A 25431-nucleotide genomic window follows, 5' to 3' on the forward strand; every position below is an offset into this window, starting at 1 on the left:
AAAAAATGCTATCATTAATCTTCTATCCTTGAATTAACATTATATACTCTCCCCCCACTACATTATATTTTGATTTTACATATAATACAACAAACCTTCTCAACTTAACTACTCTCTTTCCTCAGTATCTGTAGAGGAAGAATCGTCGCCAAAGGCTATTTCTCTAATTTGTACAATCCAAGGATCCATCAACAGCTCAACCGCACTGGCTCTCTTGGAGGGGTTTTGAATAAGACATCTTTCCAGAAATTTCATACCAGCAGACGACACTTCATCCTTAGTAGGGAATTGTGGGGTATGTCCTGCAGCAACATGGTACATGATAGCCCATTCATTATCTAAGTTAGCCCATGGCCGTCTACCAGTGATCATTTCTAATACCACGCAGCCTAACGACCAAACATCGTCTGCCCCAAGTTTGCCTTTGGTGGTAGATCCAGTGATGGATTCTGGAGCCATGTACATAGGAGTTCCCATCATGTCTAATAGAGCATTTTCGTTATTTTTCACTGCCTTTGAATCAGAAACATGGGTAACATCTTCGTGTTCACCATCTGCGTTTTCGATTTTGTTCATACTTGCCAATCTAGTTCCATTATTAGCAATTTTTTTAGCAGCACCAAAATCAACATACTTAATAACACCATTAAAATCTAGTAGGATGTTTTCGGGTTTAACATCACGGTGAACAATGCCGGATTCATGCAAATATGCAAGTCCTTCTAGCAATTGTAAAGTGTAGACTTGAGTGACCATTTCATCTTCAATACGACCATGCTCCAAAAGAGCTGCTAGGGAACCGCCTTCACAATATTCCATAAAGATGTTAACTTTATCACGATGAACTTCAACACCGTAATATGAAACTATATTTGGATGGTTCAATATCTCTAAGACACTCATTTCCTCCTTGATTAAGGGGAATATTTTTTGCATTGATTTGCTATCTTGAATATTGATTTCCTTGACTGCTAAAATCTCACCATTATCCAAATCAACAGCAGAATATACCCTTCCAAAAGTACCGCCACCAATAAAGTTCCTCTTTTGCCATCTCATAGAAACGTTCGATATGGAAGATGCCAAAGAAACAAGGTACTTGTTACCTTTGTCACTATCATCAATTACTTTACCAGTTTGATGAGGATTCCGCTTTATCCTTTCTTCCAATTCCATTATACTTTGTACTCGGAACTCGGAATTCACTTGTAGCATCATATCATCGTCAAACACATCTTCCAAATCAAGATTTGATCTAGCTTGTTGATTGATTTTCTCAACTTCTATGGAGCGTGCGCCTATTATATCAAAATGAGAAATAAGTAATGACATGCATTCTGAAATTTTTTGTTTTAAAGAAGAAAATTGGCATTCATCAAGAGCTAGTATGTTCCAACCGCTTACCATATGCATCGCGAACTCCATTGACGTGACACACCACCTAAATACCCTTTGATCAGTCGGATCACAGTCTTCAGCTAAGAACTTCAGCCATCCGATACTTAACCGCATCATTAAAAGTATTATAATGGATCTTTTTTCATTGTTGGCAACATTAATTCTCAAAAAGTTCAGACCAAAATCCCTCCCAAAAAGGAAAATATTATTCAATAAATCATTGACAGGACTTACCTTCTTGAACGTGGTCACAATCTTTGTATAGTTCTTCAGAACACTGTACGTGCATCTGAAATATGCTTTATTTATCCTTTGTAAGTTGTTTTTAACCGTTTCTGAGGAAGATTTTTTTTCCAAGAAAGAAACTGAGCTACCAGATATCTGTTGGAACCTGTCACATTGGTATTCTAAGGCATAACTGGATCCTTGGCACATCAAATCTATTGAATTAGGAATTACTTTCAAGTTCAATCCCTCTGGTTTAATTGTTTTGTTATCGGATAGATTATACATCTCACCCTCCCAAAGTAATGGCTCTTGCGGAGTCAATACCAATACATAACCAAGAGAGTTCAATCTTGTCTCCAGTTCATAAAACTCTTCCTCCGTGCTCCTGCTGTTTTCAAAATCCGGTTCACGATTGACTCTATTACCGTTATAAGATCTAGGCTGGGTGGTCAAATCGTTTTTGATATAATAAAATGGGGTACCATCATTCGAGATATCTGAACCCAGTGATGAGTTGGAGTTCCAATTATCATCCAAAGCATTATAAATTGTCAGACTGTTATTAATTTCTAGCTTAGGCACTAAATCACAACCGATGTCTGAATTCTTAATGATTCTTAAAATATCATCATCTTTACAGCCTAATAGCTCTGGGCTACCAATTAAATAAGTACCATTTTGCTCTAGGTAACCTCCTGTGTATATAAGAAAGTGGCCTGTTTCTTTTAGTTGCTTTAGCAGATAGTTGTGATCTTCTATCTTGTAGCGGACAAAATTTTGAAATGCTTTTGTCAAAATATTGGTGAATCTATTGAGTTTTCTTTTCATGGATCCAAGTATTTCGAATATTTGCACCAGCCATTTTTCAGCAGCAGCTTCATTCTCTAATTTTGGCGGAGTGTTTTGCTGCCTTAAAAGGTAAGCGTGCAATCTGTGAACCAATCTAAGTGTCAACTTCGTAAATTCTGCTGCGATCAGTTCGCCTGCATCATCAATATAATAGCCGACGTTTCTAAACATTTCCCAATATTTTAATAACAGATCAGGTTCTTTAGAAGTCTTGAATGAGTTTTTGCCACTATATAATATTCTCAGTTCCAAAATGGAGAAAAAATATTCCAATCCTTCAACAACGGTATGATCAAATTCGGGATCGATTTTCACTTTAAAAAACCAGTCATTACAGTAAGAAGCAACAGTGAATTTCATTTGGACTGCCAACTTAATATATGTACTAAAATCGTCCATCATTTGATCGATCATCATCAAGGTTGGATTCTGTATTTTCTTCGCGTAAGATAGGCGAATTAGTATTATATCTTTTACCAAACGCATTGGAAACATCAATAAAAATTCCAGATCTTGATCCAAATAAGATAGATTCAATTCATTCCAAGTTTTTTGGTATTTCAAGAAGAAAAATTTGGCCTTCAAAATCCATGGTGCTAATGGAAAGAATATTTTTTTTTGAAATATCAGTTCAATATCCTTTTCCTTCATAATTTGCTCCGCAAAGCGTTTACAATTAGTGGCGAAAACGGCTGGATCATCCAAATTCACGGTGGTGTTATCCACTTCGGTAGTGCTTTCTAGCTCTTTATTGCCAACTATCCATTTTTTCAGGTACGCAATATTAGTATCAAAGTTAAATTTGAAATTAAGCCAACTATTCAAAGTATCTATTCGATTCCTGAATGCTTCTGTTTTAGTAATGGGTTTTTCAGCATGCATTCTTTTAATGTTAGGCCATAGATTTAAGACTCTATAATATTTGTCTACTAGTGATTTGATAGTCTCTGCAGCCTCGTCAGCGCTCATATTATCTTCTAGTTTAAAGGCCATGATTTCTTGAAATACGGAGTCAGTAGAATCCCTAAAAATCCTCAGAGATTTGTTCTGATCTTCCACGGTCCTCCCATTCATCCATGCCTTCAACTCAATCCAAATGTCATCTGAAAACTGAGTATTGAAGCCAGGGCCTTTCCCTTGATTTGCAATCTTCGTTTTTTCATTCCTCACAATATCTCCCTTCAGTACCTTAGATAACATTGTTTGCCATTCAAATCGGTTGTTCACCATAGGATTTTGTAACAATTTTGACAGCAAATCCTCGCTCCCCAGTATGGAATGCCACTCCTCATCTTCTATTTCACACGGTTGATCATTGTTCACATCCCTCAACCAATCCAATTTGCCCTTTAGATAATTTAGGCTCATCGAAACAACATTTTCATTATTTTTTGTGCTCGACGTAATAAAATTATAACCAAAATTGAAGTCGTTATCTTTATCCTCACCTTCTACCTTTAAAAGATCATCCATTTCTAGTTCTAAGTCATCTTCACCTTTGTTACTAAAATTTTCTTCGTCATCTTCAAAGTTGGATGATGCGACTATACCTCTAGTGTAATAATCATCATTAGCACGGTTTCTCATTTTTCTTAAATATAACTGTTCATTTAATACATATTGTTTTTTGTATGTTCGGAGGCTCGTTGTGCTTCCACCATGGTGGCCTACAGACCGTTGCGAGCTATTTGTCGTGACAATATCCTGCAAAGTGGAGGAACTTGTTGACCCATTTGGTTGCGATCTGGTGGGAATGTGTTTGTTCGAAGTTTGGTTTGTAATATTTTGTGGCGTTGACATAATCGATGTATTCGTTGTATTTAGTGAAGCCAGTTCTGGTGATATCACTAACGTTGGGGTCGTCAATAATGGATCTTGATTACTATTCACGGGAGCGGGCTTCTTAATAATCTCGCTCTCTGTTTTACTAGCCTCAACTTTCTTATGTACAGGAACAGGTTGAGTAGACAACTTCGGTAGAGACTGCTGAGGATTTTTTGGTAGAGGAAGACCAATATTCGAGGGCCGTCTACTAGATCTTGCCGAGGAGCTGGAGGACCCAGAAATGGCATTTTGATGAAAAAACTGACCTTGAGGTATACCCGGAAGACGATTGAATAGCTGTACTGTATTTAATGGAGACTCTCCAGGGCTGTAAACAGCGTTTGGTGATCTAAAGTACTGGGTAGAATGCAGCCCTGGGCTGATGGGCGATGACGCTACTCGAGCCTGCGTAGTATTGGAATTTCGCCCTAAACTTTCCGACCTTAGTCTAGATGAAGATGATGAAGATGACTGCCTCATCTTGGAGCTGCTGGGCTTTTCCGTGGAATCGCCGTAAGGCTTATAATTGAAGTAGTCTGAATGCGACATTATTTGTGCCTGTCAAATAGTTTACGCAAAGGCTTCTCTTCTTTTTAGTAATGGCAGACTGTTTGTACTTGAAACTGCCCAATAGTAACTTGAAGGACAGACGGAGCTCACACAAAAGTTAACAAATATGCTGGAACCTTTTTTTTTCCTTTGAATTCTTTGTAAACCAGTAATTCGTTTTGAAAACACCCGTTCTTAGCTGTTCTTTAACAGTACTACTCTCTAAGGCAATAACACACTGGGGCAGCAACAATTACAATCTTCTAACCTCTTCTAATCTGCAGATTTGGCTTCTTTCTATCTCTGTTTACCCACCTTTATCACTCTTTTCAGATTAATCAATTCTTTCCATACAAAGAAACGCCCGAAAAGTGGCGCGAGTTTCCCGGGTGATGGAGCAGTAATTAATAATGCAAAACTGCTAAAATACCCACTGTTTCAGGGTATGAAACGCGGTATTTTCAGCGAGTTGTAGGTAATTTGGAACAGTTCGTGACTGTTTATTAAGTTCCACTCATTGCAGTTGTATCCCCACTGTGTACTTTTATTTTTGGTTAGAGAATTGGCCCAGTAGAGATGGAATTGGACGAATGTTTAGAAAGGCTATACAAGGCCCAGTTACTACCTGAAGTGACTGTAAGGGCACTCTGCTTTAAGCTGAAGGAAATGCTAGTGAAGGAGTCAAACGTGATTCACATTCAGACCCCTGTCACAGTCGTGGGGGATATGCATGGACAGTTTCACGATATGCTGGAGATCTTCCAAATAGGCGGCCCTGTTCCTGATACGAATTATCTGTTCTTGGGCGACTATGTAGACAGGGGGTTGTACAGTGTGGAAACAATTATGCTATTGATTGTGCTTAAGCTTCGATATCCTAGTAGAATTCATCTTTTGAGGGGAAACCACGAGTCACGTCAAATCACGCAGAGCTATGGTTTCTACACGGAGTGCTTGAACAAGTACGGTGGCAATTCAAGAGTTTGGCAATATTTGACAGATATATTTGACTATCTAGTGTTATGCTGTATTATCGACGACGAAATTTTTTGTGTTCATGGTGGGCTCTCGCCCAATGTTCAAACCATAGATCAGATCAAGATTATTGATAGATTTCGAGAAATTCCACACGATGGCGCCATGGCAGACTTGGTTTGGTCTGATCCGGAAGAAAACAATAACCCCACGTTAGATCATCCAGATAACTCTGGACAACATTTCCAGGTGTCACCTCGTGGAGCAGGTTATACTTTCGGAAGAAGCGTGGTGGAGAAATTCTTACGTATGAACGATATGAACAGAATATACAGAGCCCATCAGTTATGTAACGAAGGTTACCAGATATATTTTGATGGATTGGTTACTACTGTATGGTCGGCGCCAAACTATTGTTATCGGTGCGGCAATAAAGCATCTATTCTGGAGCTGTATAGTAAAGATCAATTCTACTTCAACGTTTTCGAAGAGGCACCTGAAAATAAACTGTTGAAAGAGAACAGTATGAACGACAATGCCTTAGAAGATAGCATATCTAATCCGGTAGCCAACAGGAAATTGATTGCAGATTATTTCGAAGACGACTCTGCCTCCGCAGATGGCTCCACGGACCCTGAAATGTACATATTTTCAGATGTATACCAAGCCAGATCTGCTTCTAACAGACATGTTGATTACTTCTTGTAGCTTACTAAACAATAGAAAAGCATTATAGAGACAACGCCATCTTATTATTTCTACATATTCTATCTCTCTCGGTTGCAAATGTATGTATTGTGTATTTAGATCAAAAAAAAAAAAACAGCGCATTTTCTACAGGTAATACAGCTCCAAATTTGTCTGATCATGTACCTCATAATCTTCCAGAGAGATATGGTCTTTTAAAACACTTCCACCCTTCTGCAACACAATTTTGTTTGGTTGGGTGCCAATTTGCAAGGACAATACTTTTTTGAAATCACCTACACTATCTTCAGCAAGGCACTTCACTCTGACTTTTTTGCCTAATCGGTCATTCACAACTACCTCAATCATTTTCAGAGTATTTATTTGCAATCTAAGCTTTGCCACCGCTCCTCTTTCTCAATCTTTTCCTCTCCCTCCTCATCTCTCTCAGCCAAAACCGCGAATATATAAAAACAAGCAAGTCTCCCGTAGAACTTTTACACGATGACCTTTCGAGATTTCACAAGGGGGATAAAGGAATGCTGTCCGATACAATTGACACAAAGCAACAACAGCAACAGCTTCATGTCCTGTTCATAGACTCTTATGATTCATTCACCTACAATGTAGTGAGACTAATTGAACAACAAACTGATATCTCACCGGGAGTCAACGCCGTGCACGTGACGACGGTACATAGTGATACGTTCCAATCTATGGATCAGCTATTGCCACTTTTGCCGCTTTTTGATGCTATCGTTGTTGGCCCAGGACCTGGGAATCCCAACAATGGTGCACAAGATATGGGTATAATATCTGAGCTTTTCGAGAATGCCAATGGAAAGTTAGATGAAGTTCCAATATTGGGTATATGTCTTGGGTTCCAAGCAATGTGCTTGGCTCAAGGTGCTGATGTCAGTGAGCTAAATACTATCAAGCATGGGCAAGTGTATGAAATGCATTTAAACGATGCAGCCAGAGCTTGTGGCCTTTTTTCTGGTTATCCCGATACGTTCAAATCTACGAGGTACCATTCATTGCATGTCAATGCCGAAGGCATTGACACCCTTTTGCCCTTATGCACAACCGAAGATGAGAACGGTATTCTTTTGATGAGTGCTCAAACGAAAAATAAGCCATGGTTTGGCGTACAGTACCACCCGGAGTCATGTTGTTCAGAATTGGGGGGGCTGTTAGTCAGTAACTTTCTCAAGTTGAGTTTCATAAATAACGTGAAGACAGGAAGGTGGGAAAAGAAGAAACTTAATGGAGAGTTTTCCGATATCCTATCTCGATTGGATAGGACTATTGATAGAGACCCCATATACAAGGTAAAAGAGAAATATCCGAAGGGCGAGGACACAACTTACGTTAAGCAGTTCGAGGTCTCTGAAGACCCGAAATTGACATTTGAAATTTGCAACATCATACGAGAAGAAAAATTTGTCATGTCATCTTCTGTGATTAGTGAAAATACGGGTGAATGGTCTATCATTGCTTTACCAAACTCCGCATCCCAGGTATTCACTCATTATGGAGCTATGAAAAAGACTACAGTTCATTATTGGCAAGATAGTGAAATTAGTTACACCTTGTTGAAAAAGTGTCTAGATGGTCAAGATTCGGATTTGCCTGGCTCCCTTGAGGTAATACATGAAGATAAATCCCAATTTTGGATCACTTTGGGTAAATTTATGGAGAATAAAATAATCGATAACCACAGAGAAATACCTTTTATTGGAGGTCTTGTTGGCATTTTAGGTTATGAAATAGGTCAGTACATTGCATGCGGCCGTTGCAATGATGATGAGAATTCCCTTGTTCCCGACGCCAAACTAGTTTTTATCAACAATAGTATAGTCATTAATCACAAGCAAGGGAAGCTTTATTGTATTTCTCTGGATAATACATTTCCAGTGGCATTAGAACAATCATTAAGGGACAGTTTTGTTAGAAAGAAGAATATTAAGCAATCCCTGTCCTGGCCCAAGTATCTTCCAGAGGAGATAGACTTCATTATAACTATGCCCGATAAACTTGACTACGCTAAGGCGTTTAAGAAATGTCAGGATTATATGCATAAGGGTGATTCTTATGAAATGTGTCTCACAACGCAAACCAAAGTTGTACCATCTGCGGTGATAGAACCCTGGAGGATTTTCCAGACCTTGGTACAAAGAAACCCGGCTCCATTTTCAAGTTTTTTTGAGTTTAAAGACATTATTCCCCGCCAAGATGAAACGCCTCCAGTTTTGTGCTTCTTAAGTACTTCTCCAGAAAGGTTTTTGAAGTGGGATGCAGACACATGCGAGCTACGTCCCATCAAGGGAACTGTGAAAAAAGGACCGCAAATGAACTTGGCAAAAGCCACACGAATCCTGAAGACACCAAAAGAATTTGGTGAGAACTTAATGATTTTGGACTTAATCAGAAATGACCTTTACGAGTTGGTTCCTGACGTTCGGGTGGAGGAGTTCATGTCCGTGCAAGAATATGCCACCGTTTACCAACTCGTTAGCGTCGTAAAGGCACATGGATTGACCTCTGCCAGTAAGAAGACGAGATATTCAGGCATTGATGTCCTTAAACACTCGCTTCCTCCGGGATCTATGACGGGAGCCCCCAAGAAGATTACTGTGCAATTATTGCAGGACAAGATAGAAAGCAAGCTAAACAAACATGTCAATGGTGGAGCACGTGGTGTTTACAGCGGTGTCACGGGATATTGGTCTGTGAATTCCAACGGAGATTGGTCTGTTAACATTAGATGTATGTATTCCTACAACGGCGGAACCAGCTGGCAACTCGGTGCAGGGGGGGCCATAACAGTCTTAAGCACACTAGATGGCGAACTAGAGGAAATGTACAACAAGTTGGAGAGCAACTTACAAATTTTCATGTAGATATTTGTATATTATTAGATATGTATGCAAACATTTTCTTTAGAATAATATACTATTCTTGTACGATGCAGAATTTTTTTTTTTTTTCGCTTTAGGAAAATGACGTTTTGTGCCGTGGAAAACCCTGGAAAAGGATATTGGAAAAAAGTTAAAGCATGGTCATTTAGGGAAGACTTTCCTTCCAATTTACTTATCAATAGGTTATAATGTATGCTTGACGGAGCAGAATTCTTTCAAACCATAAGATAATAGATATTATAACATTTTAGTACATAAAAGAGGCCCGAGAAAATAGATTTTAACTGGAATAATTTTTTGCAAGATGACAACAACCGTACCTAAAGTGTTTGCATTCCATGAATTTGCAGGAGTAGCTGAGGCAGTTGCCGATCATGTTATTCACGCACAAAACTCTGCCCTTAAGAAGGGCAAAGTCTCAAGGTCCACACAGATGTCCGGAACGAGCCTTAACGGAAATGGTAACACAGAATCCAAAACGATGGAGAGAGTAAATTCTGTAAGGAGTAATGCCTCCAGCCGTGGTGGTAGTGAAGACGGCGCCACTAAGAAATTGAAAAAGGAGAAAGAAAGGCGCTTCAAGATTGCGTTGTCCGGTGGTTCGTTAATCCAAGTGTTGCACGAAGGATTGTTGAAAAGAGACGACGTTCAATGGGGTAAATGGGACATTTACTTTGCTGATGAAAGACTAGTGCCCTTTAGCTCCAGTGAAAGCAATTACGGTCTTGCTAAGAGAAAAATATTCGATTTAATAGATACGGAGAAGTACGGAACTCCGAAAATTTATCACATTGATGAGTCATTGATTAACGACCCTCAAGAGTGTGCAGATAACTATGAGAAAATTCTAATTAAAGGATTTGCCGGTAGAGATTCTGTGAAACTACCGATGTTTGATCTGTTTCTGCTTGGCTGCGCTCCTGACGGTCACATAGCCTCGTTATTCCCCAATTTTCAAGAGAATCTACGTGAAAATCTGGCATGGGTCATACCTGTAGAAAATGCACCCAGCGGACCTTCGAATAGGATTTCACTGACCATCCCAGTGATTTGTCACTCTCATAGAGTCACCTTTGTTGTAGAGGGCGCCACAAAGGCGCCTGTAATCAAGACAATAATGGAAAGGCCTGAAAAGGGATTGCCTAGTAGTATTGTCAATGAGGGCGCCGCCGGTCGTGTTTCATGGTTTGTAGACGACGATGCTTTGAAAGATGTCTTTGTAATTAAGAAGAAGTACAAGTTTTATGATGATGAGAATTTGACTGAGTAGGTGTTTAATTTTTTGGGTTCTTTTTCTTTCTGATGATAATGACAACTAATGACAATACTATGATTTAACCTTAACCATTTTCTTTTTTTAGCTCTTTCTATCCCCACCCTTCCCTTTAGTAATCGCAATAAATCACCCTATGTTTTTGAATTTTCTCGAGAAGTAACTTTATATAAAACAAGTCATCTTAGTGACGTAGTGTGCATATATAACATACAACATATATAATATATACAATAACCCTTTAGAAAAAAATAATAACAACCACAGTGGATATTTCCCTTTTGGACCTATGGCTTCCGCTAAGAGAAAAGCATGCTTTTAAGTTTTCTTTTCTTTCAAGGAGATTATTTGGTCTTAAGCGAAGTGAGAGATTGAAACAAAATGTTAATTACAGAGTTTACGAAGAATCAGTTTGCAAGACCACCTTATTCGTATGGCATTATCAAGCTTTGTGTGTAGACTATCCACACAAACATGATTCAACATACATAGCAGTGGTAGGTATACAACGGATATAAAAACCTTAACTCTACGTGTAGAAAATGTAAAAGGGTAGAGCGGTTGCAAAAAAGCAAGTTTTAGTAGGATTCCAGGAACAGCTTCTCATCTTGCTAGATAACATACGGCAATAATGACAAAATACACTGAGCCATGCGGTTGTTACACTTTCCCAAAATAGTAATCTACTTCTCCCATTTTTTATATTTTGCGTATCACACCACATCGTCCCTCAACACAAAAGTTTTTGTTCTTGTTGACAAGACTGTCATTTTCCCCTTGAGTGACTTTATGTCGCTGATTCATTCATTTCGGCATTGTTTGCTGTTTATTCCCCAGATTCTTTCCGCTTTGCTTGGCTGCCCCTTTCCCCGGAAGCCTCGAGATTAAGATGAAAAGACTAATAGCCAGGCTGTTAACCCCTTGTTGATACAGTTTGGACACCCCCTACTAGTTAGCTGTGTATCCTGAATCTATGTCAAGCAAAAATTGCTTACATACAGTAAGGTATTTTTTATAATCCCGCCAACACTATGTCGACTCCTTCATTTTGGACATCTTCTTTACATGGACGAACCAGAGAAGGAGGTCGGCTCGAAGGGAATGTAAAGCTATCATAGGGGTATAAATAAGAGACACATTGTTCTATTATAGAGAAAAATATTTTATAGATCTTGTATCTCATCTTGCGTAATATAACCAAACAAAGGTTTTCCTTATACTATATCAAACCAAAAAAAAAAAAAAGCAAAACAACAAATAATCATAATATCATGAAGTCAAGTATTCCAATCACCGAAGTATTGCCAAGAGCAGTGGGTTCGCTAACATTCGATGAAAATTACAATTTACTGGATACATCAGGTGTCGCAAAAGTCATCGAAAAGTCACCAATCGCAGAAATAATCAGGAAATCAAATGCCGAGTTAGGTAGGCTGGGCTACTCCGTCTACGAAGATGCTCAATATATAGGTCATGCCTTCAAGAAAGCTGGCCATTTTATTGTGTACTTCACTCCAAAGAACAAGAACAGAGAGGGCGTTGTTCCTCCTGTAGGAATAACCAATTAGCTCAGAACAGAATTAGTGTTAATAGCGGTGACAGTAGTTTTATTGTATCTCACCTTTTTTTATGTATAATCATATAATGACTTAATTATTTTTGAAATGTTTCTTTTTTTTTTTTTAGTTATAACCCTTTTTACGGATTCTTACGTACTTATTTAATCTTTCTAGTAGACAATCTTTCTACCGGTGAAGGTTCTTCTTGCCTGTTGTCTGCCTTCTGCACTCAATTCATCATTTTCATCATCTTCGTCCACCTTGGCTCTATTTAAGACTTTGATGAACGAGTCCACTCTGAATCTCATTCTGGAGTGCATGTAGGCTTTAGAGCACTTTATGTGATAATGGAAGTAGTTTCTAAACAATGTTAACTGGCAAATTGAATGGAATTGCAACTCTTTTGTCTGGAAATGACGTGGGAAAAGAACAAACGTGATAAATCTTCTACTTTGCTCTGCAACTTTAGGTGGTTGATATAGTCTCTTCAACTCCAATGGTGGTTCATGTGAGTATAAAACTTGTGGAGCGGATTGGATTTGACGGTTTCTCTTACGTGCATCCACGAATTCTTGTAAAAAGACCTTGCCAAAAATTTTATCTGTTTCGTCTTGAAAAATAGTCTCGAAGATTATGGTAACTCTGTCATTGGAAGGTTTGATGAAGATGTTCTCCTCGTCACGATACTTGATTGTGAACAAAGTGTTGTCTCCATTGGCAGCAACCTCACCGCCAGTAATTTCTGCTTCGACAGGTGCCGGTTGCTGCTGGCTTAGTTCAATAAACTTCGAAATGGCCAATTCGAAGGGAAAACTCAATATAATGGTCTTCAAAACAGACAGTTGTAAAATCGATTCTTGAACCAATTCGGCCAACGTAATCTGAAGAGTGTAGTCATAGCCGGGCTCCACTTCACTTGGGATAGTCACCCCACCCAAAGAGGAGTAGTGGTCGGCCAGAAACTTCAGTAACGTCAAAGAACCGTCCAATTGGCACTCAGAGACACTTACCCAAGCTTTGGTCTTAACACTCAACAACAGAATGGACTTATCTTCTGCTGTGTTTGAAATGTGGTAGGTGGTATAGTCGAAATCGGAAACAATTCTGTCCATGGTCAACGGCGAACCCTTGCGAAGTGCCTCTATCGCTTCATTCAGTGTCTTTTGGATGAGAAGGTTTTGTGGTTGTAAGTGTAGCATTGCGGATTACCGTTTTGAGGCAAGAAGATTGCTAGTCTTGTATCTACACTAGTTCCTTTGAACGCTAGTTAGCCCCTATGCTTATAGTATTTCTTGTCAATACAAGCGTCTGAAAATTCAGATCGCTTTATACGAGTAAGTATGCCAAATACACCAAATATACCAAAGCATTGATTGCGTATACTGAGAATACATATATATATATATATATATATATATGTATGGTCATTGCTATTTACAAAAGGTTGTATGGAGTGGGAATATTAGAGAAAAGTAGTCGAGAGGCCAAAGAAAACTTAGAGCGTACTGCGCATCACGATTTACTTGGCTTCTTGGCTCCATATTTCGACCTCGAAGAAATCCTGTTTACCACACCACTCAGGTCACCAGCACCTCTGATAACATGGTACTTCACACCAGGCAAGTCCTGACAACGCCCACCTCTGACATATACAATCGAATGCTCTTGAGCATCGTGGCCCTCACCCGGTATATATGCAGATACCACGTTCCCGTTAGTCAAACGGACCCTGCACGCCTTTCTCTGCGCAGAATTCGGCTTCTTGGGCTTTAAAACCATTACACGTAATACGACACCCTTCCGCTGGGGACACTGATCCAGTTGTGGAGCTGTACTTATCTTCTTGCGTCTTGGAGGCCCGGAGCCTCTTTTAATCTGATTCAATGTCGCTTGCATTGTCGTAGTGGAGGAAAACAATCTCTGCGCCTGTCTCAAGGGCGTACACCATGTGTTGGACATAAACCTCGACAACATGGCTCTTGTTGGCCTGCTTCAATTCTGGTGTACCTGTAAGTTCTCCGTCTTTTCCCTGGTTATATGCGTTTTTTCTCCCCAAATCGTTTTGTCGCTCGGGTAAGACTGAAATGCTTTTAAAAGCACTATTACTGTTTATTATGCTATATATATATATATATACAGCCCGAGTCTGGCTTGATCTTATTTACATGATATATCATCTAGAAATCTATATACACTAGATCCCTCATTTGTTCTTGGTTTGAGTATAGCTGAAACGCTTCCTGGTAGGTGCGAACTCGCCCAGTTTGTGGCCCACCATATCTTCTGATATTTCAATAGGTACGTACTCCTTACCATTGTGTATTTGAAATTTCAGTCCCACGAACTGAGGAAGGATGGTGGCGGCCCTTGCGTTTGTTCTTATTGGAGTGCCCTTAGTCATGGCCTCCCTTATGGGTAATGGCACGATGTTGGGGCCCTTCCATACGGACCGCGATAAAAGTCTAGCTGCCGGTTGCATTTTATTTTTGGTGGACACTACTTCTGCCGATGCTGTACTGCTCTTGCAATGAACCTCACCGTTTTAAGTCATGGTTAGATTCTTACTAGGCGCTTCCAATTGCCATTTCTTGCTCAGCCATAACCGTGAATAGTGATCCAAACGCTAATGCCGGGTGATGCTTAAAATTTGAAAAATTATTGCAGATTTGTATTATATAGAAAGCATAACTGGCGATGAGATGTGCTCGAAACTGGACACCTTTACCATTGGTGACCGGTAGTGACAATGTTTGCATCGAGATTTGACCCTAGCCAATTGACTGCTCCTGCAGCTAGCGCACCAGAAGGAATCGTCGGAACTACTCCCCCGGCCATTGTGCCTTTAAAGAGGCAGGCTACTGAATCTGATAATGAAGAATATGGCTCTCACCAAGATTCTGATGAGAGTTCCAACTCTAGTTCAGAGGAAGACGAAGACCGTATGCAAGTAGATTATGGGGCTAGTGAAGAGGATTCGAGTGAAGTGGAAGAGGAAGAGAGTAAGCCAAGTACTCACAGCACAGTGCTATCGAGATTCAAGCAAACAGTATCATTGCAAGAAAGGCTAGGTGCATCTGATATTGCTGAGAGTAAGGAAGACGAAGGTATTGAAGACGAGGCGGCCTCAACTCACCAACTAAAACAGATTCCTCAACCTGAATTCGTCAAAAACCCAATGAATTTGAATACAAATTCATTACAGTTCAAATCTACGGGTTGGTTAAATACTGAGAAGATATATTATGATAATTCCTTGATCAAACCGTTCTCGGATTACGCAAATGAATTAGAAGCAAAACTACTGCAGAATATTTGCAAGAATTTCTCTACAAACACTTTTCCCATCCAATCGATCATCCTAGACTCCATATTACCGGTATTGAACTTCACGTTGAACGTATCTAAGAGAAACTTCACCAGAAGAATCGGTGATATTCTTGTAAATGCTGCTACCGGTTCAGGTAAAACTTTGGCTTACTCCATTCCTATTGTTCAAACCCTCTTCAAGAGACAAATTAACAGACTGCGTTGTATAATCATCGTCCCCACAAAACTATTGATAAACCAAGTTTATACTACGTTGACAAAGCTAACTCAAGGGACGTCGCTTATTGTGAGCATTGCCAAATTAGAAAATTCTTTGAAGGACGAACACAAAAAATTATCAAATTTGGAACCAGATATCTTAATCACTACACCTGGTAGATTAGTAGATCATCTAAATATGAAATCGATAAATTTGAAAAACCTAAAGTTTTTGATTATCGATGAGGCTGATCGTCTTTTGAACCAGTCCTTCCAGGGCTGGTGTCCAAAACTAATGTCCCATTTGAAAACGGATAAATTAGATACACTTCCAGGGAACGTGATCAAAATGATCTTCAGTGCGACATTGACTACCAACACAGAAAAGTTAAACGGCTTGAACCTTTACAAACCAAAGTTGTTCCTGAAGCAAACCGATAAATTGTACCAGCTACCTAACAAATTGAATGAATTTAACATCAACATTCCCACGGCGAAAAGTGTTTACAAGCCATTGATATTGTTGTATTCAATATGCCAATTTATGGCACATTCCCCCATTGCTGCAAAGATTTTGATTTTCGTTAAATCAAATGAATCGTCTATCAGATTAAGCAAGTTACTACAACTTATCTGTGAATCTCGCTCACAATCCAGCGTATTGAAAAACCTTCAAAATTTGGCGGTGAGTATTAATTCTGTCAATTCAAACAACTCCAAAGCAGAAAATAAAAAAATTGTTGCGAACTTCTCGCATCACTCGGAAAGCGCAGGCATTACCATCTTAATTACTACCGATATCATGTCCCGTGGTATTGATATTAACGATATCACTCAAGTAATAAACTATGACCCACCAATGTCTTCTCAACAATATGTCCATCGTGTTGGTAGAACAGCAAGAGCTAACGAACTTGGTTCCGCTTATAACTTACTAGTAGGTAGAGGTGAAAGAACGTTTTTCGATGACTTAAACAAAGATCTAGATAGAGACGGTAAATCTGTCCAGCCATTAGAACTCGATTTTACCCTATTGGAATCTGATTCTGAACTATATACTTCGTCTCTAGAAAGTTTGAAAAACTATCACAATAACACCGCACAAGCTTAATTTCTCACTTTCCACCTTCGCATCCATTCATTTATAACATTCAAACATTTTTTTTTTTAGTCTCATTCTAATAACTCCTGAGTATAGTAATATTAATATGTATGTATTGATGGGTATGTAACTGTAAAATTATATTCGGTCTATGTCTATTGTAGTTTCACACGTTGGAATGCTCGTTTGAATGCACTTGTCAATGGCTAACCTTAACATCAATTCGTCATCGTCGGAGCCTCCTTTCATTGTTATCTTGATCAGTACCACATAAAGCGTAAAATTCACTTTGCTTATTACTATATCATCGTAATTTAGGATGTATCTGGATTTAAACTCACTTAATCTCTCGATTTGGTCCTTGATCATGTTCTTAATGGTTGTTGGATTTTCAGTGAAACCTGCAGAATTCAAAAACCCAGTTTTCCGTATCTTTGTATTCTTTGTTGCTATAGGTAGTGAGCTCATTGATCTTGGTCGTACAGATGGTTTTTCTTTAGCAGCTTTAGACTCGACTTGTTGAGTATGGGCGGTCGTATCAGTGCTGTCATTATTATTGAATAACGCTGAATTGGATAAAGATGTGGTGGAAAATCCCATTAGTAACACTGTCGAGGTCCACCGTGCTATAGTCAGCCCATGCCATAGAATTAAACTCGAAATAACCAAAGTAGCAAGGTAATCGGATATACTCGATAACAGATCCAATAGTAGGGGATAAATGAATAGGTATGCTGTATAAGTGATGGTAATAATCGGGTTCTTCGTCTTTAAATTACTGTATTTGTTAGCATAAAACGTCTTATAAAGTGATAACGTCGATAACACTAAATTGATCATTAGTATGCTATACCATAAGGTAATATTCTCGTTTTGTGAATCATTGGCATTGGCAATGTGGGAATGAGGAATTTGCTCATTAATTTCATCGTGATCATGGTTATTCGTCAAAGAACTACCAGATTCTACAAAGAGGACTATGAATTCTTCAATTATATGGAATAAAAGGTCCAGCCCAACAAAGCATAACGAAACGGCAAGCGCAAAACTTAGTAGAACGTCTATTCTATTTAACCCGAATGGAAATGTGATAGTGCCTGTAAACCATACCTGGAACTGAGACAAATTTTCCACAAATATGATTACCAGCGAACCGATGATATCGTAAGTAATAAAATGCGATAGTGTAATAAAATTACTCCATGAGTACAGGTGTCCGACTTGGAAAGTAATCAGACATGCAAAGATTTGTAGAGCGGCAATAGATAACTGAATATAAGCCTTTGGCCATGGCAAATTTGACAGCAAATCATTGAAATCTGGAATGGGAAGAGATTTGGCAATGTTCAAAGGAATTTTCACCTCAGGCTCTTGAAAAAAATTCATGGATACAGAGGAATGCTTATAACGATGCCCCTTACGAAATGAGGTCCTTGATGCAGCTGAAGAGGGTGGTGTCTGTTGATGCGGTTGCAGCGTTGATGTCGTAAAATTAAAGGGAGAATCCAAGGTCATAGAAGACCTCTTACTGCTGCCAGCATCGGGGGAAATGCCTCTTACCGGTGATCTTGTTCTGGGAGGAGGCGGCACCAGCTTTGGTGCTGGTATATATTTGAGTGATTGCCTTCGTCCTTCGTTGCCTTTTCCCTTCATCAAAGCAGCTTCATTGATATTAGCATTACTAGAAGCGTTTTCACCAAAAGTGAACGAAGGATTGTAGATGATACTAGAACTGGAATTGTTACCTTCCTTGGCAGAATAAAATAGGGAACTGGGCCTAGGTGATGCAAAAAATGTCCTGTTTTGGGATGGTATACCGTCTACATTCCCGACAGCGTTCATATTGGACAAAGAAAACGATGAAGCATCGGAATCATTCAATTTAGGAGTCTGGAAAGCAACTTCCGGAGACAAATTGTCCTCCTCTTGTATAGCGTTCATTTGCGGCGTCTCCATAGCTCTTTCCCTATTCTATAATCTCGCTCACAAGTCACTAAATATTCACTTTTTCTCTCTTAGTAACAAAAATACCTTCAAGGTTCATCATTTTCAGTAATGAATATTCTTGATATTACGCAATAGGACACTTGTGGAAAACTTTTTGAGGTTGCGTTACCCGCGCTGAAATTCGAGAACAATAAAGATCATCATCTCTCATTTTAGCTACATTATAACATAAGAAGGTGCATTTAGTTATCTTATGTGGACTAGGGTATGACAAACATGGCTGCCAAGAATCAGTTCAAAGGAAGCAGCTTCACACTAGCGCAGCTAATCGAAGAAGTCGGACGTAACGGAGGAAAAAAGCCTGTGTTCCAGTATAAGGTACCACGGTCGATACGATGGGCTTCAACTGCTCTAGCTGTAGTGTTTCTCACATATGGCGCTGCATACACTGATATGTCGTGGAGAACTGCTCGAGAAGTGTACGGAAACGCTACTGAGGAAGAAAAACACAGCCCGTGGTTCAAGTGCAAAACTTTTGGGCCTGTGGCTTTAGGGGTTTTGCCTGTGATCCTCGCTGCTGCCACGAAACACGTAACGTCAAGACTAGTCACAGAAATGAAATATCTGCCACCGCTCAAGAATAGTACGGTGCCACGGTGTCAATTGACTCGACGCACTTACTTGTTAGGAAGACCAGTTTCTATCACGAGGGAGATCAATGAACTGTCTAAAAATAAGGCCACCAAGATCTTCACAGGAGTAGGTTCTCAAGGTATGGAGGATAAGGCCACCTTTGTTTTCTTCACAGTGGATGAAAAAGCACCCTCATTTTTCAATAAATTTTACATTTTCTCGAGATCTGGTAGCGTTGTGAAGAATGACGCCAGGATCTTGGACTGCTTTTTCAACAGTGTGGCAGAAAATAAGCTATTGAACAGGTCAATATTAACTCAGATCCTTTCACATACGTCTGCCAAGACCCTATTTCACTCGGGGAATTCTAGATCATCCATCAAGAATATCGTGAAGCCCAAATAGGTACGGACATCTACGTAAGAATGCATGTAAATAATAATCGAATAAAAGAACAATTAAACACTTGTATATGCACGCTATATCTACAAGAATCCAAACAGTCTCAAGATGTAGTCGACTGCCAAGGCGTACGTAAAGTAAAGTCCGGTGTTGATATTTGCATTAAAATACTTCCAGCAGTTTTTAGGATTGTCAAGATCCACTTTCTTTATCATGCTGAAGAGTCTATAAGCGAAGACTCCTAGTCCACCAATGAACCCAGGCCCCCATAACAACCCACTGTTCAAGCCGGCGACAGCTAACAGTGCGATTTGAGACGCGGACATGGCCTTCATGATAGACTTTGTGCGTGGACCCCAAGCCAAAGCGGTAGACTTGATTCCAGCCTTGATGTCAAACTTTTTATCCTGGTGTGCGTATATAGTATCGTAAGTCATACACCACAAGTAACTGCTCAGGTACAAAGGTATCATTGTAGGCCAGCTCATTACACCCATGGCAGGAAACCCAAGTAACGCTCCCCAATTGAAACATGCACTTAATGCAGCTTGAGGATAGTACGTAAACCGCTTAAACAAAGGGTATGTGAACACAATAGGTAACGATGCAAGGCCTAGCCACCAACACTGCGCAGGAAGCAAAGATAGAACGCCCATTCCAACAAGAGTTTGAGCCCCCAAGAATACTAACGCCCGACGGGGGCTCACTCTACCAGAGGCGATAGGCCTCTCGACGGACCTGATAACTCTTTGATCCAACTTTCTATCCAAAAAATCGTTGATGGTGCAGCCAGCACCTCTCATTACCAATGCACCTACACCGAAAATACCCAACATACCAGCTGTTGCGCTCAATGTAGCACCTTGCATCATGGCTCCCATAAGTATAGACCAACTGCAGGGCAAATATAACAGCCACGTGCCCACGGGTTTCTCTAGCCTCATCAGCTCCGCATACGGTATCCATTTCTTAGGCAGCCGAGACACGAACGGTCCCAGTCCATCCAATCTTTCCTTTCTTGCAACTTCCAACTCTTTCGACGTAAACACAGGTGCTGATTCTTTCGAGGAAGGGGAGGAGGAGGAGGAGGAAGAAGACGTATATCTCTTTCTGCTGCTTCCAATGATTCCAGCAACGGTAACTCGGCCGCTGCCCAGAATGGACCTCCCTAGTAAAATACTCTTTCTCTGCCAAATAAACATTAGTTGACACTGTTATTCTACGACAGTTATTTCTACTGTAATCTATAGTATACTCCGCCCTTCTGATAACCTTACTTTTAATTTTGGCCTGATTCTTGTGAAACTTTTCCACGATGCCGAAATCGCCGAAATGGCTCGTTTAGCCTTTTCTCGAAGATTGATATATAAAGAGCATCCATCGTGCTGGTAATGGTGATGCAAGATTGAAAATTCCCAGACAGTGAGCACCAGCACAATGACCGTTTACACAGCATCCGTTACCGCACCCGTCAACATCGCAACCCTTAAGTATTGGGGGAAAAGGGACACGAAGTTGAATCTGCCCACCAATTCGTCCATATCAGTGACTTTATCGCAAGATGACCTCAGAACGTTGACCTCTGCGGCTACTGCACCTGAGTTTGAACGCGACACTTTGTGGTTAAATGGAGAACCACACAGCATCGACAATGAAAGAACTCAAAATTGTCTGCGCGACCTACGCCAATTAAGAAAGGAAATGGAATCGAAGGACGCCTCATTGCCCACATTATCTCAATGGAAACTCCACATTGTCTCCGAAAATAACTTTCCTACAGCAGCTGGTTTAGCTTCCTCCGCTGCTGGCTTTGCTGCATTGGTCTCTGCAATTGCTAAGTTATACCAATTACCACAGTCAACTTCAGAAATATCTAGAATAGCAAGAAAGGGGTCTGGTTCAGCTTGTAGATCGTTGTTTGGCGGATACGTGGCCTGGGAAATGGGAAAAGCTGAAGATGGTCATGATTCCATGGCAGTACAAATCGCAGACAGCTCTGACTGGCCTCAGATGAAAGCTTGTGTCCTAGTTGTCAGCGATATTAAAAAGGATGTGAGTTCCACTCAGGGTATGCAATTGACCGTGGCAACCTCCGAACTATTTAAAGAAAGAATTGAACATGTCGTACCAAAGAGATTTGAAGTCATGCGTAAAGCCATTGTTGAAAAAGATTTCGCCACCTTTGCAAAGGAAACAATGATGGATTCCAACTCTTTCCATGCCACATGTTTGGACTCTTTCCCTCCAATATTCTACATGAATGACACTTCCAAGCGTATCATCAGTTGGTGCCACACCATTAATCAGTTTTACGGAGAAACAATCGTTGCATACACGTTTGATGCAGGTCCAAATGCTGTGTTGTACTACTTAGCTGAAAATGAGTCGAAACTCTTTGCATTTATCTATAAATTGTTTGGCTCTGTTCCTGGATGGGACAAGAAATTTACTACTGAGCAGCTTGAGGCTTTCAACCATCAATTTGAATCATCTAACTTTACTGCACGTGAATTGGATCTTGAGTTGCAAAAGGATGTTGCCAGAGTGATTTTAACTCAAGTCGGTTCAGGCCCACAAGAAACAAACGAATCTTTGATTGACGCAAAGACTGGTCTACCAAAGGAATAAGATCAATTCGATATGTAACATTTTTCTTTTCTTTTCTTTTCCTTTTTTTACAATAGCTAATTTACGTTTCCCTACGGTATTGGTCGGAACGACCAAGCTTCAATTTATAAATATCTTAATTTTAACAGCAGTTACCACTTGAATGAGAAACTTTTTGATGCCTACTCTTTTGCTTTTTCATATCATGACCTCCCTACATGCTTCGGAATTTCCTTATTCGTAGCTGTCTAACAGCACCACTTAGCACAAGTACGTCCACCCGTTTCATACTTAAAGATCTCAGCAGCCACCCAATCTACATTTAGGGTACCTGTCACATATCTTCTCAAATTTTAGGTTAGCTTTCAATTGTAAAGTCTCTTTTTGGATATTGCACGTTTCAAGTCAAAACGCGGCTGTAACATAATTTTCTGAAACAATATTAAAACATAGTAATGACTTAAAACAAGCGACTATCGCAAATAAGCAGTTCCCAGCAAGCAATTAAAACGTATATAAGCGCAGAATAATGATCTATCATCAATAATTATCGTGAACTTTTCCAGTATTTACGTTCATCTTTGAAAAACGGCGAGCATTAACAATAAAAGCTAAAAAAACCAAAAAATTTCAGATGACATTATCTTTCGCTCATTTTACCTACCTGTTCACAATATTGTTGGGATTAACTAATATTGCCTTGGCATCTGATCCAGAAACGATTCTAGTGACGATAACCAAGACAAACGATGCAAATGGGGTTGTTACAACTACAGTTTCACCCGCGCTAGTCTCCACATCCACTATCGTTCAAGCTGGCACTACGACATTGTATACGACTTGGTGTCCATTGACGGTATCCACTTCATCTGCTGCCGAAATAAGTCCTTCAATATCGTACGCTACTACCCTATCCAGATTTAGTACTTTGACATTATCTACAGAAGTCTGCTCCCATGAGGCATGTCCTTCGTCATCGACGTTGCCAACCACCACCTTATCTGTGACTTCCAAGTTCACTTCATATATTTGCCCTACTTGTCACACAACCGCTATCAGCTCATTATCCGAAGTAGGAACTACAACCGTGGTATCATCCAGCGCCATTGAACCATCAAGTGCCTCTATAATCTCACCTGTCACCTCTACACTTTCGAGTACAACATCGTCCAATCCAACTACTACCTCCCTAAGTTCGACATCTACATCTCCAAGCTCTACATCTACATCTCCAAGCTCTACATCTACCTCATCAAGTTCGACATCTACCTCATCAAGTTCGACATCTACCTCATCAAGTTCGACATCTACATCTCCAAGTTCGACATCCACATCTTCAAGTTTGACATCCACATCTTCAAGTTCTACATCTACATCCCAAAGTTCTACATCTACCTCATCAAGTTCGACATCTACATCTCCAAGCTCTACATCTACCTCATCAAGTTCAACATCTACATCTCCAAGTTCTAAATCTACTTCTGCAAGCTCCACTTCCACTTCTTCATATTCAACATCTACATCCCCAAGTTTGACTTCTTCATCTCCAACTTTGGCTTCCACTTCTCCAAGTTCAACATCTATTAGCTCTACTTTTACTGATTCAACTTCATCCCTTGGCTCCTCTATAGCATCTTCATCAACGTCTGTGTCATTATACAGCCCATCCACACCTGTTTACTCCGTCCCTTCGACTTCGTCAAATGTTGCAACTCCTTCTATGACTTCTTCAACTGTTGAAACAACTGTTAGTTCACAAAGTTCGTCTGAATATATCACCAAATCCTCAATTTCTACTACTATCCCATCATTTTCCATGTCTACATATTTCACCACTGTTAGTGGAGTCACTACAATGTATACGACATGGTGTCCTTATAGCTCTGAATCTGAGACTAGCACATTAACCAGTATGCATGAAACGGTTACAACAGACGCTACAGTCTGCACTCACGAGTCTTGCATGCCCTCGCAGACAACAAGTTTGATTACATCTTCTATAAAAATGTCCACTAAAAACGTCGCAACTTCTGTAAGCACCTCAACGGTTGAATCCTCATATGCATGCTCCACATGTGCTGAAACGTCACACTCGTATTCTTCCGTGCAAACAGCTTCATCAAGTTCTGTAACACAGCAGACCACATCCACAAAGAGTTGGGTAAGTTCAATGACAACTTCGGATGAAGATTTCAATAAGCACGCTACCGGTAAGTATCATGTAACATCTTCAGGTACCTCAACCATTTCGACTAGTGTAAGTGAAGCCACGAGTACATCAAGCATTGACTCAGAATCTCAAGAACAATCATCACACTTATTATCGACATCGGTCCTTTCATCCTCCTCCTTGTCTGCTACATTATCCTCTGACAGTACTATTTTGCTATTCAGTTCTGTATCATCACTAAGTGTCGAACAGTCACCAGTTACCACACTTCAAATTTCTTCAACATCAGAGATTTTACAACCCACTTCTTCCACAGCTATTGCTACAATATCTGCCTCTACATCATCACTTTCCGCAACATCTATCTCTACACCATCTACCTCTGTGGAATCGACTATTGAATCTTCATCATTGACTCCGACGGTATCTTCTATTTTCCTCTCATCATCATCTGCTCCCTCTTCTCTACAAACATCTGTTACCACTACAGAAGTTTCCACTACTTCAATCTCCATACAATACCAAACTTCATCAATGGTAACAATTAGCCAATATATGGGCAGTGGATCGCAAACGCGTTTGCCATTAGGAAAGTTGGTCTTCGCCATCATGGCAGTTGCTTGCAATGTAATTTTCAGTTAATATCAGAACAATTTAATTCATTTATATAAACATATACAATCAATCGAATAAAAATACAACAATGTAATGAAAACGCTCTCTATTGATATGTATTTGCTGACGCTTATAAATTTATTAAAGTTTTATTTTAAACCGTTCTA

The 25431-nt window shown here is 39.9% G+C and overlaps 15 protein-coding genes across 15 annotated transcripts, besides 1 other annotated feature; 8 read left to right on the plus strand and 7 right to left on the minus strand.

Annotated features, from left to right (window-relative positions):
- Nucleotides 1–108: 108 nt before the first annotated feature.
- On the minus strand, nucleotides 109–4848 carry SSK2 (mitogen-activated protein kinase kinase kinase SSK2; the record flags this gene model as incomplete). Its single annotated transcript, NM_001183208.1, has 1 exon — nucleotides 109–4848. One exon carries the CDS (start codon nucleotides 4846–4848, stop codon nucleotides 109–111), a length of 4740 nt encoding a protein of 1579 aa, NP_014428.1.
- A 576-nt stretch (nucleotides 4849–5424) lies between these two features.
- On the plus strand, nucleotides 5425–6531 carry PPG1 (putative serine/threonine-protein kinase PPG1; the record flags this gene model as incomplete). Its single annotated transcript, NM_001183209.3, has 1 exon — nucleotides 5425–6531. The coding sequence occupies one exon, from the start codon at nucleotides 5425–5427 to the stop codon at nucleotides 6529–6531; it is 1107 nt and encodes a 368-aa protein (NP_014429.3).
- Nucleotides 6532–6657: 126 nt separating this feature from the next.
- On the minus strand, nucleotides 6658–6879 carry HUB1 (ubiquitin-like protein HUB1; the record flags this gene model as incomplete). Its single annotated transcript, NM_001184344.1, has 1 exon — nucleotides 6658–6879. One exon carries the CDS (start codon nucleotides 6877–6879, stop codon nucleotides 6658–6660), a length of 222 nt encoding a protein of 73 aa, NP_014430.1.
- Nucleotides 6880–7049: 170 nt separating this feature from the next.
- ABZ1 (4-amino-4-deoxychorismate synthase) lies at nucleotides 7050–9413 on the plus strand (the record flags this gene model as incomplete). The annotated part of the gene is made up of 1 exon (NM_001183210.1): nucleotides 7050–9413. The coding sequence occupies one exon, from the start codon at nucleotides 7050–7052 to the stop codon at nucleotides 9411–9413; it is 2364 nt and encodes a 787-aa protein (NP_014431.1).
- A 322-nt stretch (nucleotides 9414–9735) lies between these two features.
- Nucleotides 9736–10701, plus strand: SOL1 (Sol1p; the record flags this gene model as incomplete). Its single annotated transcript, NM_001183211.3, has 1 exon — nucleotides 9736–10701. The coding sequence occupies one exon, from the start codon at nucleotides 9736–9738 to the stop codon at nucleotides 10699–10701; it is 966 nt and encodes a 321-aa protein (NP_014432.3).
- A 199-nt stretch (nucleotides 10702–10900) lies between these two features.
- Nucleotides 10901–11145: an origin of replication (ARS1427; Autonomously Replicating Sequence).
- An 830-nt stretch (nucleotides 11146–11975) lies between these two features.
- On the plus strand, nucleotides 11976–12272 carry EGO4 (Ego4p; the record flags this gene model as incomplete). Its single annotated transcript, NM_001184446.3, has 1 exon — nucleotides 11976–12272. One exon carries the CDS (start codon nucleotides 11976–11978, stop codon nucleotides 12270–12272), a length of 297 nt encoding a protein of 98 aa, NP_061494.3.
- Nucleotides 12273–12433: 161 nt separating this feature from the next.
- On the minus strand, nucleotides 12434–13462 carry ARC35 (Arc35p; the record flags this gene model as incomplete). The annotated part of the gene is made up of 1 exon (NM_001183212.1): nucleotides 12434–13462. One exon carries the CDS (start codon nucleotides 13460–13462, stop codon nucleotides 12434–12436), a length of 1029 nt encoding a protein of 342 aa, NP_014433.1.
- A 313-nt stretch (nucleotides 13463–13775) lies between these two features.
- MRPS12 (putative mitochondrial 37S ribosomal protein MRPS12) lies at nucleotides 13776–14237 on the minus strand (the record flags this gene model as incomplete). Its single annotated transcript, NM_001183213.1, has 1 exon — nucleotides 13776–14237. One exon carries the CDS (start codon nucleotides 14235–14237, stop codon nucleotides 13776–13778), a length of 462 nt encoding a protein of 153 aa, NP_014434.1.
- A 229-nt stretch (nucleotides 14238–14466) lies between these two features.
- RSM19 (mitochondrial 37S ribosomal protein RSM19) lies at nucleotides 14467–14742 on the minus strand (the record flags this gene model as incomplete). Its single annotated transcript, NM_001183214.3, has 1 exon — nucleotides 14467–14742. One exon carries the CDS (start codon nucleotides 14740–14742, stop codon nucleotides 14467–14469), a length of 276 nt encoding a protein of 91 aa, NP_014435.3.
- Nucleotides 14743–15009: 267 nt separating this feature from the next.
- DBP6 (putative ATP-dependent RNA helicase DBP6) lies at nucleotides 15010–16899 on the plus strand (the record flags this gene model as incomplete). Its single annotated transcript, NM_001183215.1, has 1 exon — nucleotides 15010–16899. One exon carries the CDS (start codon nucleotides 15010–15012, stop codon nucleotides 16897–16899), a length of 1890 nt encoding a protein of 629 aa, NP_014436.1.
- Nucleotides 16900–17028: 129 nt separating this feature from the next.
- On the minus strand, nucleotides 17029–18846 carry ZRG17 (Zn(2+) transporter ZRG17; the record flags this gene model as incomplete). Its single annotated transcript, NM_001183216.1, has 1 exon — nucleotides 17029–18846. The coding sequence occupies one exon, from the start codon at nucleotides 18844–18846 to the stop codon at nucleotides 17029–17031; it is 1818 nt and encodes a 605-aa protein (NP_014437.1).
- Nucleotides 18847–19104: 258 nt separating this feature from the next.
- MRX15 (Mrx15p) lies at nucleotides 19105–19875 on the plus strand (the record flags this gene model as incomplete). Its single annotated transcript, NM_001183217.3, has 1 exon — nucleotides 19105–19875. One exon carries the CDS (start codon nucleotides 19105–19107, stop codon nucleotides 19873–19875), a length of 771 nt encoding a protein of 256 aa, NP_014438.3.
- An 80-nt stretch (nucleotides 19876–19955) lies between these two features.
- Nucleotides 19956–21074, minus strand: COQ2 (4-hydroxybenzoate octaprenyltransferase; the record flags this gene model as incomplete). Its single annotated transcript, NM_001183218.3, has 1 exon — nucleotides 19956–21074. The coding sequence occupies one exon, from the start codon at nucleotides 21072–21074 to the stop codon at nucleotides 19956–19958; it is 1119 nt and encodes a 372-aa protein (NP_014439.3).
- Nucleotides 21075–21309: 235 nt separating this feature from the next.
- On the plus strand, nucleotides 21310–22500 carry MVD1 (diphosphomevalonate decarboxylase MVD1; the record flags this gene model as incomplete). The annotated part of the gene is made up of 1 exon (NM_001183220.1): nucleotides 21310–22500. One exon carries the CDS (start codon nucleotides 21310–21312, stop codon nucleotides 22498–22500), a length of 1191 nt encoding a protein of 396 aa, NP_014441.1.
- Nucleotides 22501–23113: 613 nt separating this feature from the next.
- AGA1 (Aga1p) lies at nucleotides 23114–25291 on the plus strand (the record flags this gene model as incomplete). The annotated part of the gene is made up of 1 exon (NM_001183221.1): nucleotides 23114–25291. The coding sequence occupies one exon, from the start codon at nucleotides 23114–23116 to the stop codon at nucleotides 25289–25291; it is 2178 nt and encodes a 725-aa protein (NP_014442.1).
- Nucleotides 25292–25431: the final 140 nt, after the last annotated feature.

The sequence above is a fragment of the Saccharomyces cerevisiae genome, chromosome XIV (assembly GCF_000146045.2).
Source record: "Saccharomyces cerevisiae S288C chromosome XIV, complete sequence".
Classification (NCBI taxonomy): domain Eukaryota; kingdom Fungi; phylum Ascomycota; class Saccharomycetes; order Saccharomycetales; family Saccharomycetaceae; genus Saccharomyces; species Saccharomyces cerevisiae.